This window comes from Coturnix japonica, chromosome 1 (assembly GCF_001577835.2).
Source record: "Coturnix japonica isolate 7356 chromosome 1, Coturnix japonica 2.1, whole genome shotgun sequence".
Lineage (NCBI taxonomy): Eukaryota > Metazoa > Chordata > Aves > Galliformes > Phasianidae > Coturnix > Coturnix japonica.
The window spans coordinates 174498725-174513335 of record NC_029516.1 but is presented as its reverse complement, the minus strand read 5'-3'; the positions used below and the strand labels follow the sequence as shown (position 1 = coordinate 174513335).

The window sequence follows — 14611 nt, the reverse complement described above, 5'->3', positions numbered from 1 at the left end:
ACCACTGATCTCCACCGTGCCCCCTAAACCACATCCTGCAGAGCTTTCAGTCTTTGAAGGATTTTGGTAAGACCTGCTGATCTTCCCATCTGAACTTCCAGGGCAATGTCTGAAACCCAGAATGATTCTCCCATGAGTTATGGACATGAATCTGAGTTCCCTGCTGCCCGTGTTAACCAGAGAGAACAACGAAACCAGTGCCATTCCACAGCTATGAATAAAGGGAGCATTGGACCCATTTTCTTTCTCTGACTTTACTGGTTATAAATCAAGGCACAGTCATGCTAACTGCATTATACAGATCCCGGTAACTTCTCAGTATTTGAGAGACAAGAGAAATTATCGTTCAGCTCTGCTCATCAGGTTTATTGTATGCCAACCAGACGATACACATTTCATGCAGACTATATGTTTGCTCCAACCGCCACTCGGAAGAAACTGCTCAACTTCACGTGCATTGCTCCTGCACTAAGGTACTTGGTTCTTGGTCTGTAGCACCAGTGATTTTTTCAGGGGTCCTGTAAGCAGAGAAAGAGCATCATTGCAAAGCTGTCAGAGCATCTGGATCATGTCCCACAGCAAAATGCCATCCCCGAGACGGAATTTGCCCCATGACTATTGACTCTACAGATCACTCCCCATGCAGCCCTGCATGTTTGGTATGTTCTCAAGACGGCTGGTGATCCTGGTCCTGGTCTCTGTAAGCAGATGTTTTAAAACCCACAGATGCTCATTACACTGAGAGGGCTGGAGCTTCTAATCCACTTAGGACCAGGATCAGGCTCACTCGTCAGCCATGAAAAATGCTTGCCAATTGATTATAACCTGCATCAAAAGAGCACCTCGCTGTAAAATTGTCTCACAAAGAAGCAGCTTGTTTCACTCTAGGTGGGTGGTGAAAGCCCTACAGAGCAGGGGAGCAAGGCCCTTGTGCTGCTCAGGAAGTACCCAGTGCCTGTTAAAACAGCAGATATAAAAGAAAGCAGAAGTAATGAGTCCTGAACCCCACCTGAGAACATCCCTCCTCCTCAGTGCCCCCAGAAGACACCAGGAGGTGGTGGTGACACCATGGTGTAGTTGGGATTAGCTCTGTCCCTGGGGTAAAATAGGAGGGATGCACCAACTTGATCATCAAGTTTCAGTTAAGCTACATATGCTATGGGTAAACTACAGCAAGTAAACATGAGGTGGAGCAAGAGAAGACGGCTCTGGATTTGGGGCAGATGCTGACAGAAGTTTTGGATGGGTGTTGAAGGGAAGGATGGGTCATCTTGGAGAGAGTGGAGGGAGTGTAGAGGGAGACACAGAAAAAAAAAGACTGTGGGAAATAGGGAAATCTGTGTTTGCTAGAAAAGAGGATCTTCAGGGCTGAGGAGAGATGGGATGGATGGGGAAGGGTCTGTGAGGCTGAAGAAAGCAAATGGAGAAGCAGCAGAAACATGTTCAGCTTTAAGATGGTTGCTTGGCATGGTGGTTACATTAAAGGATTATGGAGTTAACCTGAGTTCCCCACCCTGACCTTGGGTTTATGTAGGGAGCAACCCCAGTCCTGAGCTTAAAGCAGGGAAGGAGAGGATGACACCAGGGCCAAGAGAACAGTGATCACCTCCTTAGCCAACAAAACCTGCAACCCAGATGTGAGACCAACGTGCCCATGTGAGCTCATGGGACTGCACAGTGTGGAGAGCTCCTGCAGGGCAGCTCTCACTCCAGTACTCACCCTCATCCTGCCCTTCATGCTTACACTGCAGAGACTTCTGTTGCCAGATGTTGTTGGCAGAGGCCAGCAATGCCTTTTCCCAGCATAACCAGTAGGCACTGTTTGGAGGCAGCTTGTGTAGGAATGTTCTTACCAAGTCCTTCCAGCCTACAGGTTCCCATGACTGGGAATTAGGTGAACCCAGCACCCTAGAGGAAGGGATTAGGGAAAAAAAAAGGAGGGCAACTCTTTGGAAAGCTGTCCAAAGCCTGCATATCCTCTCCAGTAGTCAACATGTCCAAGGGCACGGGCAGACCCAAGGCTGTCAGCAGCTGTTCCCAGGAACAAAGCAGGTATCCACATCTAGTCACTGACAGTCAATGAAGCCAGAGCTCAGGTCTTTCTGTGCCCGTGCTCATATGATGCTCCACAATGCAACAGATCAGTGCCAGATTAATCCCAACTCTTCCCTTTGCTTCTTGTTCAACCCTGACCGAGTTGTCTGAGGAATTCACCCTTCTCAGAGGCAGCCAGGAAAGCTGTTGTGCGCTGTGTATGTCTGCAGATGGCTACTGCTCCATGGTAATCTCTTGGCTTATTTCCAATGTGTTTGTGCATCCTTCAGCCACGTAACTGGAGGAGAAAAAGGCTGAGCCCCATCCCCAGCCCCCGCCTTCTTCTTTGTTTGCACTGAATGCGTATAATAGTATGATTGCAAAGCTCATTCAGAACCTGCTTTAAACTGGAAGGAATGTAGCAGGGGGAGGAAATTACATTAATTTCCCTAGGAATTGGCATGCAGAGACAACACAGCACTGCACAGCCTCTCACCAGGAGGAGAGAATCCAGCCCTGGTTACCAGTGTTGGGAAAAGCACGGTGGGAGGATGCAAACGGGTGGGTTGAAAAGAAGCTTGATAATGAAATACAACAAATCTTAGCACACAAGCAGCAACATTTACAACTGATCTTTGACTTTGCCAAGTGAGAGAGCGGTCTGAAGACCCTCACACCAATGAGGACCATCCATGTCAAACTGGTGAAATCCATTTGTGTAGGAGAGGTTAATTATGGGATGTGACCGGGTCAAAAATGGACATGGATTGGAGATGACACTGTTATTCAGATTACAGTCAAGAGATAGAGATGAAGAGAGAGCACAAGAAATCCAGCAGGGGTTGGTTTCCCAGAGGCAGCAGCGATGTCTGGAGAGCTGTTTCTCATCCCACGAATGACTGTGCTCTTTCAACTTGAGATCCAAACCAGCTTCCAATGATGGTGACCCCAGCAGTTATCCTGTTGGTCACAGATGTGGAGGACCTGCTCCTGGATCGTCCCTGTTTCTCCCTATATTTGAGACTCTGTGTTTTGGTAACCTCTTATCAAATCAGGGCTGGAGATGATGTTAATCCACAGCTGAAAAATTACTTTAACTCAAAGCATTTCAACTATGTGATAGCTGCAATGAGCCCATACAGAATCACAGAATGCTTAAAGTAGGAAATGACCAGAAAGGTCATTTGGTCCAACAGAGCCAGCTCCAGGCACGCGAGAAATTAGAAGCTGCCTTCAAGAGCAAATAGAGGAGATCCTCTACTGGTGTCTCAGGAACAGCAGCACAGCTCCAGGCATGTCTATATATATGTATATGTCTATGAAGTCTGATGTCAAAGGGATATTTTCTACAAAGAACTAAGAGAAATCTGCCTCTTCTTTCCCAGATAACTGACTTTCTATTTAAGGCCTTTGTCCAATAGAACAGCATTCATGGTGCCTGGAAGATAAGAATAAATCAGCTCCTTGCCAAACGTTTTGACAGTGAGGTTAGAGAACGTGGAAAATCACTTCTTCTGAATGCTTTATTACACTTTGTGCAACAAAGTTTGCTTTCTGTGATAAAAGAGACAGAAATAAGTCTTCTTTGTCGTGGGAAACAGCCATAGCATTGTACTCAATAATGGCCTCAGTTACATTCCTTGGAAAGGGCCACAGCATCAGGTAGTGAGAGATGAAGCTCTAAGTCAAAGCAAGCAAATGAACAATTTCAGCATGGATCCAGATCTAACCTAGAGGATTGCTCCAGAACTTGGTCCCCTTTTGTAGTCAAAAGTAGGAGCCTGGAGGCAGAGGAGGCACTATGAAAGTAGAGAAGTAGTGTGTAGACATGGGAGGCACTGCCAAGAACAAGCGATCCTCTTTCTTTCTGTTCCCATTCTGTATGTATCCCAAAATCCCCAAGGCTTGGGGAAGTCAAGCACAAAACAGCTGCAGGTCCCACTTGTCCTCAGTGAAATCTCCAGGCTTCAATTGTGCTCCTGCTGTACTCACAGGCTGACGGGACCGTGGATCCAGCACTGGCCTGGGATGGAAGGAGCTGATGTTCAAGGCATCTTCTGGTCCTCAAGAAGCCTCCTGTGCATCCATCTCTGAAACATCTGCTGCTGCTCAGCCAGCTTCTCTTTCTTCCCCTGAGAGCTATATCTGCTTGGCTTTCCACTTCTGCTCACTGCTTTCTGTATCGTGCTGGGAAACGTTTCCTTTTGCATCAGCTTCTCCTGATCTACAGAAAAAAAATGTATTTGCTTAACATCAGCTTCTTCTGCTCTGAGCTTCTCCCTTGTCTTCCCAGGCTGTTGCATTTGTTGTGTCACCTGCCAGACCAGGACATCTCTGCACAGTGCTGAAGAAAAGCCAAACTCTTATCAGATGCACCAAAACTGAAAAGGACAGGAAGTAAAGGTGCCCTGAACATGATGGGCTCCCAAATAGACAACAAAACTTGTCACTGTGTCTGTAAAATAATAATAATAATAATAAAGGTATCACAGCAGAAAAGATGAGCAGAGCCATCCCAAAAGCCTACAGATAAAGCTGCTGTAGCAAGATCAACTGCTGAACTGGGCACAAGGACAGACAAAATGCACGGCAGACACAGCTACTGAAGCCACACCAAGAAATGAGGAAGGGCAGCCGGTTGGTGAGGTATTGTTTATTCCAAGCAGAGCACGTTACTGCACAGTACAGCAAAGAAAAAGGCTTACAGACCAAAAGAGATGAGACCAAACATGAGACAGCAATAACTTGGGAAGGATGGAAGGAGAAGGTTCCTGGTGAAGCTGGGTATTTAGGAAGCCCTGGAGGAAATAGGATCTGGAAGTGGCGGAGAGCAAAGGGTTGGGGAAGCTGTTGTAGGACAGACAGTGAAAAGACGAAGGGAAAATAGAATCATAGAATCATTAAGGTTGGAAAAGACCTGTAAGGTCATCAGTTCCAATCATTAATCCAGCACTGCCATCCACCACCAAACCATGCCCCCAAGCACCACATCTACATCTTATAAACACCTCCAAGGATGGAGACTTCACTACTTCCCTTGGGCAGCCCATTCCAGAGCTTCAAAGGGCCACTGGATTGGACACTCACTGCCCCAAAGCACTAATCCTTTAAAGGTGCCTGCTGGTTGTATCACAGCTGACAGATCTTTTGGAACACAACAAGGTGGCCACAGCCAGATTAGTCCTCAGTTGGGTAATAAATCCTGAGCCAGGCTCAGGAGCACATCAGACCCACAACCATGGACTGTTTTCAGGATAGATTATCTTGTCCATTGGGTACTGGCACCATCAAGTGCTCCTGGGTGCTGCTTGGTTAACTGGGGCAGGCCTGCCTGCCTCTGTGTGATGAGCTCCTCCCTACCATGTCCCATGGAGGATGGTACCCAAACCCCAGAGCTAGGAAAGGCACATAGGTCTCTGACTCCCAAAGAAATATGGGGAGAGCTGGTTTTTCAGAGGGGTTTGGGATTGCGGCATGACTCAGGTTAGGGGAGGGAAGGAGGTGGGCTGATGACAATAAGAGGAGTTTGGAAATGTTTCCCCTTTTCCATCTCTCACTCAATAAACCGTTGACATTGAGGGAATGGTTATGATGCCTCTATGCTCTCACACACCCCTGAGGTCCATCACTGCTCCTCATCCATCAATTTTTTGGCAGCTGGTCCGTGCTGTTGGTTTCTATGGAGCAGACATCCTGCAGGGAGAACTGGCATTTTAGTGAGCATGAAGATGCCTTCCATCTATGAAGGGGCTTCCTTTTTATCTTTGGGCTCACATCTCCTCCACGTGACAGCCCTTATTATTAGGGAGCTGTTTCCGGGGCATCCTACAACAGAAAATAACATTGGTCACAAGCAATCTCCCCACTCCACAGAAGATGTCCAGGCCTGAAGTGCTCAGAGCTGTGTGGGAGCAGACCCAGCCACATCAGAGGAATCACTTCCCACCCAGAAAGCTCACGTGAATAAGGGCAATAATAGGCTGTTAAAACCCCAATGGGATTAAACTTACCAAGAGAGCTGAAGTCGGTGTCTGCACATCACCATATATTGCAACAATGCAGAAAATCTTTAAGATGTTCTTAGAGCTGAACACAGTCGTGTCTTCACAGTCACACCAGGGAATTCTTTTCTTTACTTCTCCTCTTCTTCATTCAGTGTCGATGTGCTGTTGGGATTGGTGGTTACTCCCTGGCTGCCCAGAGGTACCAGCTGTGGCAGAGACATCTTCCTAAAAGGTCACTGCAGTGGCACAGCTCTAAAAGAACCCGAAATCCAAAGGACACTGAGAAACAAGAGGCTGTGTTTGTATAAGGGCTGACACATCAGCAGATGAAACATCCCTGCTCATCCTTTGACCTCAGTCAAATTTTTAGTAACTCATTCCCAGCACTTTGTAGTGATACCAACACTACAACCTTACAACAGCCTTTGCAGACTGGTGGGCAGTGCCAGTCACTAACGACATGGCAAAGATTAATGAGTTAGATGGCAGATGTGAATGTAGACAGGGATGACTGAAGAACAGGGATCCTAGGTCTCCATGCCCATCATCAACCCTATCAGTCCTTGTCTCCTAGCAAAGCATCCTGCCCTCCAGGAGCAGGCTTGGTGACCACAAGCAAGTTCAAAGAGCAACAGGGCAGCGAGGGCACTTTTTACAGTACTGACTGTGGGTGGCTGTGTGGGACCAGGTGGATCACATATCCATGCTCTACTTTGCATCTTGGTAGAAACGTTTTGGCCAACATAGACATTCACAGACAAGCCCCATCAATGACCAGCCTTTAAATGTGAACGTTTTCTCCAGTTCCAGCTATGGTAGGGATGAAATGATGAATCTCAGGACCTACAGCTTGACTGAAATGCTCCAGAACTCATGTAGGTATGCATGATAGATGAGCGGATGAAGCTGGTGGAGAAGGGAGAGGGAAGGCATGTTGATACAGTACGATATCAGAAAACAGCATGTAGTCACAGGTAGAACGGAGTCAGAGGATGGCTTGTAAACCAGAGAGAGATGGAAAATAGCACCCAGAAACAGAAATACGATAAAGAGTTGGTGCTCCATGGAAGACAGCAGTGCAATGCTGGAGGAGAGATTTCAAGAGACAGCCCCAAAGCAGAGAATTATTCCCAGGTGAATGGGGATGTTATTGGGATATCCACTGAAAGAGAAAACATGGCTAAAAATAAAAACTGCAGGTAGGAGCTTACAGGTAAGGGAAAAAAAAATAGATGAATCTAAGAGCAGACTTCACCATTTGAAACCGAGCTGCACCCTCAGTCCTGTTTTCCTCTCAGTCAACACTTTATCCATACAGTCAGCACTGCCATTTGTACACCCATCAGCACTTTGCATTTCCACAGAGGCTGCCAAGTGCCTGACCAGAGGTGGCTAGGCTTGTCATATGCTGAAAGGGCTCAACCCAAGCATTTCCCATCACCTTCAGCAAAGACTTACAGCCTTTCAGCCCCTTATGGGTCCTTCAGGTGGTCTGGGGCACTAGCAAAAGCTGTAGGCAGTTGGGAAGAGGCAAGTCATTAAATCCCACACGGCCACAGCATCTCCCCTCCCTCCAGCTCCTGGTGGTTTCTGCTCCCTGATGCAATGCAATGCGGACACAAGCGTGCATGTACGGCACTCACCAAACAAACCCTCTGCTCGACACGCCATGGGTACAGAGAAAATGAAAGCAAACTACCTGCTCCGTCCACACGACTTCACTGTCCATCTTCACCCTTGCAAACGTTTAGCTCTCGGGTCAGGCTAGGCTGAGGGTAGCAGCTTTCTAAAGGGAGCCAGGCTGCAACAGCTCAGTTGTCCCTATGGCAGGCATGGAAGTGGTGGCTCTAGCAACACAAATCTGATTATGGTTGGAAAGGTATTTCACTTAACTGTGCTTCTTATTGAGAAAACAAGATCAAGGAGGTGGTATTTGTCTTTAGCATTTATTTATCATTGGAAAAAAAAAACCCTTTGAGCAAGCAAAGATCACAAGCACGTCACAATCAATTGGCTATACATTAATTTGTGTGTTTGGGTGTGTGTGTGTGTGTGTGTGTCATTCTCATACGAACAGCAAGAATGAAAAAGCACCACGAGGAGGTGTGCTTCACATGTTACAAGAGACAATCTGTGATACGCAACCAAACCCAGGCCACAAAATATTAATTAGACACTTCCTATCTGCCTCCAAGAGGCAAGAGTTTGTGGAATTCATGGGAGCCATGTTTTCTCAGCAGACGCGTTGCAAATGAAGAAGCAGGTGATCGGTGTGCAAAGCAGTCAGAAAACAGGAGCTCAGTAAGCAATTAGCACCATTTTGCAGAAAAGGAGTAACAGTACAATACAGTGAAAATGAGAAAGCAAGCAACCGACAGCATAGGAACTTTCACAGGGTAGAAAGCATGACATTGGGTTCTTTGTCTTTTTACAAGGAAAGCAAAACATATTACAAGTTAGCGGTGAAACAGAATCAGCATCGCGGTAGCTGGAAACACAGAACAGCAGAGCACTCTTTCCCCATGGGATTGACAAGCTCAGAGTCCAAAGTGAACTTGAAACGGCAGAGATTTGGTCTCGCTTCTGATAAACCTGAGTGGGTCGGATGGGTGTGAAGTCAGCGGAAGGTTGAGCAATGTGGGATTTCAGCCTGAGGCCTGACTGCTGCTGTTCCTGGCATTGAACATACATCTAAACTCTGTTCTCAGATGTGTGCTAAAGACCTGGGAGCAACGGACAGAATTTATAGCTCCACTTTGTGGCTATCGGAGATGGAGGCCCTGAGAGTCTCTCAGTTTAATTCTGCAATAATGGAAGCCTTCCAAGGGTCGTTCATCCCACCCAAAGAGGTGTCCAGAGCACGTGGATCAATGGCTCTTGGAAGGTGTCTCCACTGTAGGAGCTCTGGCTGGCTAACCCTTCACATCTAGCTTTGTAGTTGGATGCCACCCAAACCATCATGTATTAAGGAAACGTGAGGCCATATTCTGACCACTCGCTGTGCATATTTAATGCAAACACCACGATGGATGCTGTTCATTGTGAAGAAACAATCCTGAAGACCAGGATATCAAGCAGTTGATCCAGACCGTGGATATGTTTGCAGTAGGTGGTCTGAGCATGGCTCTCACTGACAGTCCTTTGGGCAAAATTTGGTCCCCGTTGAATCAAGGGGTAAGTTTCCATTGAATTCAAATCAAAGTGGTGGTAGCTGCACTATTTCTTCCAATGTGACACTCAGGGGCAAAAAATGGTTTTGCATGGTCTTTTCTTATGGCGTGGTGGGCTATTGATGACTGTCTACACGCTTTCCTGACATTTTCTGCCTGCTGTGACACGTCATCTTCACAGCTGTTGCTACATCCTGAGACAAGAATGGACTTTATTGTAGAGTTTGAAGATCTAAATGTGAGCATCTAAATGCCAGGAAACCACACAGAGCCCTGGAAGCTCGGGCTCCTCTGGCCAGCTGTCCCTAATGTGATGGGTTGGGAAGGGCTGAGGAAAGCACTCCCCTCTGCAAGCTCAATGCAAGCCTTTTGCTGAGCTGCTCTGCGGGCAGAGCTGAGCTTTGCACTCCAGCAGTGCTGTGGGGGATTCTGAGCATTCAGAAAAGCAATGGCCGCTATGGACAGGTCAGCGTCTCCATGGAGCATGCACATAAAAAATGCATTACATTCGCAAAGATTTCCACAGTTTTACTTCCTGGAGGATTTCCCTGGTTTCCTCCTAAATATCGGAGGCTTAAATATATATATTTCTATATATGAATATATATTTTCCACATACACAACCTGACTAGCTCATAGCACACAGTTCTAACACAGCTAAGCTTGGAAATACACCACTGAATTCAGAACACTACACTTACTTATACTCAAAGCTTCAGGCTGTTAGCGCAAGGCAAACAGGACACATCACACGATACACTGAACTTGGCATTTATTCATTACTAAGGCCAGCAAATGTCACTATCTGTATACCACAGAGCTTACCTCCTCCTTGGAAACTTTCTCTCAGCCTCGTAGCCCATCACTCACACGCACTTCCAAAAGATCCATTTCTAATAGGGTGAGATTCCAAAACTGAGACTCTTTACCCTCTCAGCCCATTTATTTTCCTACTGGATAGTTTCACATCTCTAAGATATCCTAGCAGCAAGACTTTCCTCACTCCAACACCTCTACTGCAACACAGTTCTGAAATTCCTCTTCTATCACCACCCAGCCCCACTTCCCATCCCTCTCTATTTGTTCTTCCCAATTGTCTGCTCTATGAAAGCTTCTGCATGGAAACGTAGAACTGCAAAAACAAAGAATGACCGTGCATCTCGACTTGCACCCTCTCTGTGCAGTTGCCACGGGAGAGTTTCACAGCTCAGCTTGATCAGATCAGAGTTAATCCTGATATAATTAGAACCAAATCCAAGAGTTACGCATGCAGATTTGGATTGGGACCACACCTCATCCGGCTCCCAATGGCTCTACGGCCCAAATTCTGGATTATGCTATGCCAGTCTGGCCCACCAGCATTACTTCATACTCACAAACAAATGGTCCCGCTCTGCATACAGCTTCCAGACTAGCCTTGCTGGGAACAGTAAATAGCACTAAAAACCTGAGATCCTGCTTGAAGGCACTCTGAGGATCCCAGTAACTGGTTTATGGTCCTGGTAGGTTGCTTGCAAGCCAACATGAGCTCCAACAGCCAGAGTCAAAATAACAGAGTCTGTTGGCTCCAGCCAACCTTGGAGAGTCATTCCTTTCTACCCTTTGGAAAGCCACATCTGCAAACGAAACCTTGTTCTGGAATCTAGCTCTGGCTACTGGCACTCCAGAAGTAAAGAAAACAGACCAAGATACAAAACAAACCAGAGACAATCAAAAAGATGCACATCCTAAGCTAAACAATTGGGAAGAACTGCCTGCAGGTAACCTGGTCTGACCAGCCACACACTTGGGAAGTCTCCAACTGACCTCCATGCCTTCCCTCACTCCTATCTTGTATCAAGGCCTTCAAGTGATTATGATGAGCAAAGCTGCCCTGATGCAACATCTACCACAGCTATACCAGGGGATAATTTGGCTCTTTATTTGCAATGGGATCTCCTTCCCCATTGCTGGAGCAAAATTCCAACTAGTGTCAGCAGGAGAAATGGCTCTTGGCCATGTCACCAGTTCTAATGGACTGACGGCAAATCCACAGGTCCTCTCCATGTTCAAAGGCCTGCTGACACCAGTGGGAGATGACCAAGCCTAACCCCAAAAAGGGCCTTGTGGGATGAGAGCACAGCCCCTTGGCAGCACGATGGGCACTGAAGGACCAAGGGCAGGGACAGGCTATTGCACACAATGGCGGCTGACCCATAACCTCCCTCTCCTACAATCCTCATGCATTCCCACATCCCTCCTGCGCTCATCCTCACTCTGTGCAGAGCCGTGTTGTGCAGGCAAAGCAGAACAACCTGACCTCAGAAACAAGGATTCGCTAATCCTCCTTGGAAATAAAACAGAAAAGCTTCTAATACAGTCAGAACAAAAAGCAGATTAGAAGCCTCTAATTAATTTTGTGGCCTTTATTTAATCAAAGGAAAAAGAAAAAGAAAAAAAAAATAAAAGGAAAGGAAGAAGGAAAAGAAAAAAGAGAAAGAAAGGAAAGTGCAGTGACATTTACTCTTTTGCCTCAGCCAGTTTATTGTTCATCTCTTTACTTTTCTCCTTGTCCTCTGGCTTTGTTGTGTTGGAGGTCTCGGCGCTCTTTTTCTTGGCAGCCCGTCCAGATGCAATCTGCTTGTCTTTGGCCTTTTTCAGGGGTTTATGGCTTGTTGTGGTCTTTTTTGGTTTGGAAGGCTTTACGCTAGGCTTTTCCACCTGCATGGAGGGTGACATGCCAAACAACACAGAGACAAAGAGAGAGGGAGAGAGAGACACAGGGACAGGTGGAAAATAGGATTTAGACGAGAGCCATAGGGAATGCTGTTTATCTATTCAGCTATGCCCTGCCATGAAGGGAGGAGAGCAGCTCTCTGACTTCAGGAGGGCTTTGTAAGCCCAAAAGGGGCTCTTTCTCTGGGTTGAAAGCCAAAAAACAATGCTCAGGACAAAGAGGCAGGTACAAACCCAAGTTACCTGGGGATAGTTGGGGTGTGGGACACTGAGTGGCATCTGAGCGAAGTCTACAGCAGTGTCCTGCATCCACCTGTTTCTACAGCCCCCAAAGTAGGGGAGATTACTTCAAAAAGAAGAAGGAACAGAAGTTTTAAGCTCTTCCATGCTGGCCTTGCTGTCCCACCAAGACCTCACAAATCCAAGCAGTTACAAACTGTGGGAAGGAAAATGATCCCAGGCTAAAAACTGAATCCAATTACAGGCAAAACCTCTGATACTTGGAGAAAACAGAGGCTGGGTGAGATTTCAGCCTAAGCCCTCCTGGACACACCCTCCATCTAACCAAAGCACAAAGGGCTTAACGCCAGGATCCGTGAAGCTCTCTGTGTTAACTGCAGATGAAGATCTGGCTCTCACCAGGTTGTTCCTGGGATAAAGTGTAATGTGATGTGTCAATAGCTTTAAAGGGAAAAAGAGAAAGCCATCTAGATTAATTACCTGGGAAATAACAAAGCCAAATACAGCTCATATGGGCCCTACCCTCATTTTCGTACAGTTCTGATTCCAAAGTACATCAACTGGCCTAGACCCCAGCTACAGAACTAGCTGATATTTAATGTCCCTTCCAACCTAAACCATTCTCAGCCAGCCCTGAGGATGCACCAATTGGACAGAAATGGAGATACCACATAAGAGGAACAAACACAAGCGGTGCTCAGCCCAACCTTACTGTGTTGGACATGTCCTACCAGGAGCAGGGGTGGCCCTGGGGCCCTTCTGATGTGTTCCTCACCTTTGGAGGTTCTTTGTAAGGTTCACTGTAGAGAGTGCGTATCCTTCTGCGCTCCAGGAATTTGTTATCAGCTGGAGCAGGCTTACTGGTTTCCCCCTTGAACTGAGCGCTGTAACTGGTTTCATGGGTCATTTTCTCATCTGGAGGCTTGTACTGAGCCTTTGCTTTTATAGCCTTCACGGGCTTGACGTCTATCCAAGGTCTGAACTCGTTTCTGAAGATCGAGAAAGAAAAGGTTTCATGAGTCAATGCAAGGGAGGAGCAACGGTGGTGGGAACACAATCTGCTGCTCAGCAAGGTCTAATGGAAGGGGTTTTGCCCTTACAGATTTCATTACATTAGGCAAAAATGAAATGAATTCCAGAGTTACTGAAAAAAATTAATCCTTCATTTCCTTTGGATGGAGCTGCAGCTTTCTGAAAACAAAACTAAACAAAAACCAAAACACATTTCAAAGGTATTTCGAATCTGATGGACACATTCTGATCCCCATCTTTCTCTTGCATTTTCCCAGCAGAGCACCACCATCTTTGTGGTTTTGAAGCAAACCATTTCATTTTGTCTCTAAAATCTGCCATTCATCAGAGAATGGAGATGGAGAAGCTCCAGTGTGCTGCTGCCTTAGATAGGCTGTGCAAAGACACCAAATCATCACAGAAATCATAGAACCATAGAATGGCCTGGGTTGAAAAGGACCACAATGATCATATTTTTTCAACCCCCTGCTATAAAGCAGGGTCACCAACCATCAGACCAGGCTGCCCAGAGCCACATCCAGCCCAGGCATGGTCCCTTTAGATCCTGAAGACTCCAGCACAAGCTCCAGGAGTTATTCCAAAAGCAGTGGTAGAAACCCTCTGCAAAGAGGTGATTTTCCTTTGGAGAACAAAGCTCTGTTCTTAACGTTGTGACCTCTGAGGCAAGGGTGTGGGGGGCTGAAGACCCCATCCCTTCCATATAGCTGCCCCATAGGATGTATCACCAAGCCCCATCTCAGGGTACTGCATCCCTGCCAGTCAGTCCTTCCCTTAACAGCTTTGAGCATCTTAATCAGCTTTGACAAAATCTGACAAATGGTCCCGAAGATGCTCAGCTTTTACTTTTATTAAAGTCAGCAGCTGGGCTGAGGCCAAAGGCTCAGGAAAAGCTTTAATACATGCACATTCCTCCTTCAATTAATGGAATGCCTGCATTACGGTCTCACCACATCTGCAGGATGACTACATCCTTGTATCTAACACAGACACAAAGTCTGCAGAGCCCAGAGAACCCTTCCTATGCCAGAGGTGGGAGATTGCCTTAGGGTGACCTGCATGGCTCCTTGGGCTCATTTAGACAGCTATATTGATGAACCAAATTCCACGTCCATCTCTCCACCCTTCCTTAGTGTTGATTCCAGATACATCTATTTTTTTCCCTCAATTTCTTCACATCTCTTCCCAGTCTGTTACTGCTAAGCCCTTCCTGAGCTTGGATAATAGTGCCACAGGGCCACAGACACTGCCTGCGTGAAGGATGCTATTCTTCATGGAGTTGTGTTGCACTGAACAGAAACACATGAATGGGCTCATCTGTGTCCCCACGGCTGCCATTCACCAAATGTCACCCATTCATCTACAGATATCCCCTCTGCAGCCCATTGTTAAAATACCTCTTCCAAACAAAGGCTTGAT

The 14611-nt window shown here is 46.7% G+C and overlaps 1 protein-coding gene across 2 annotated transcripts in view; it reads right to left on the bottom strand.

The window, feature by feature from the left end:
* Positions 1-339: 339 nt before the first annotated feature.
* Positions 340-14611, bottom strand: part of MAP6 (microtubule associated protein 6) — a 32111-nt gene continuing 17839 nt past the window's right edge. The window contains exons 2-4 of one of the 2 annotated variants that reach the window (XR_004306005.1): positions 12939-13152; positions 5648-11908; positions 340-518 (exon numbers count right to left, since the gene is read on the bottom strand). Coding sequence is in view for 1 of the 2 variants with exons in the window: in XM_015852596.2 (XP_015708082.1) it covers positions 449-518; positions 11712-11908; positions 12939-13152 (481 nt within the window). In the remaining variant the exon portion in view is untranslated. The remainder of the gene's footprint in view (positions 519-5647; positions 11909-12938; positions 13153-14611) is intronic. The other variant, XM_015852596.2, reaches the window with a different exon arrangement.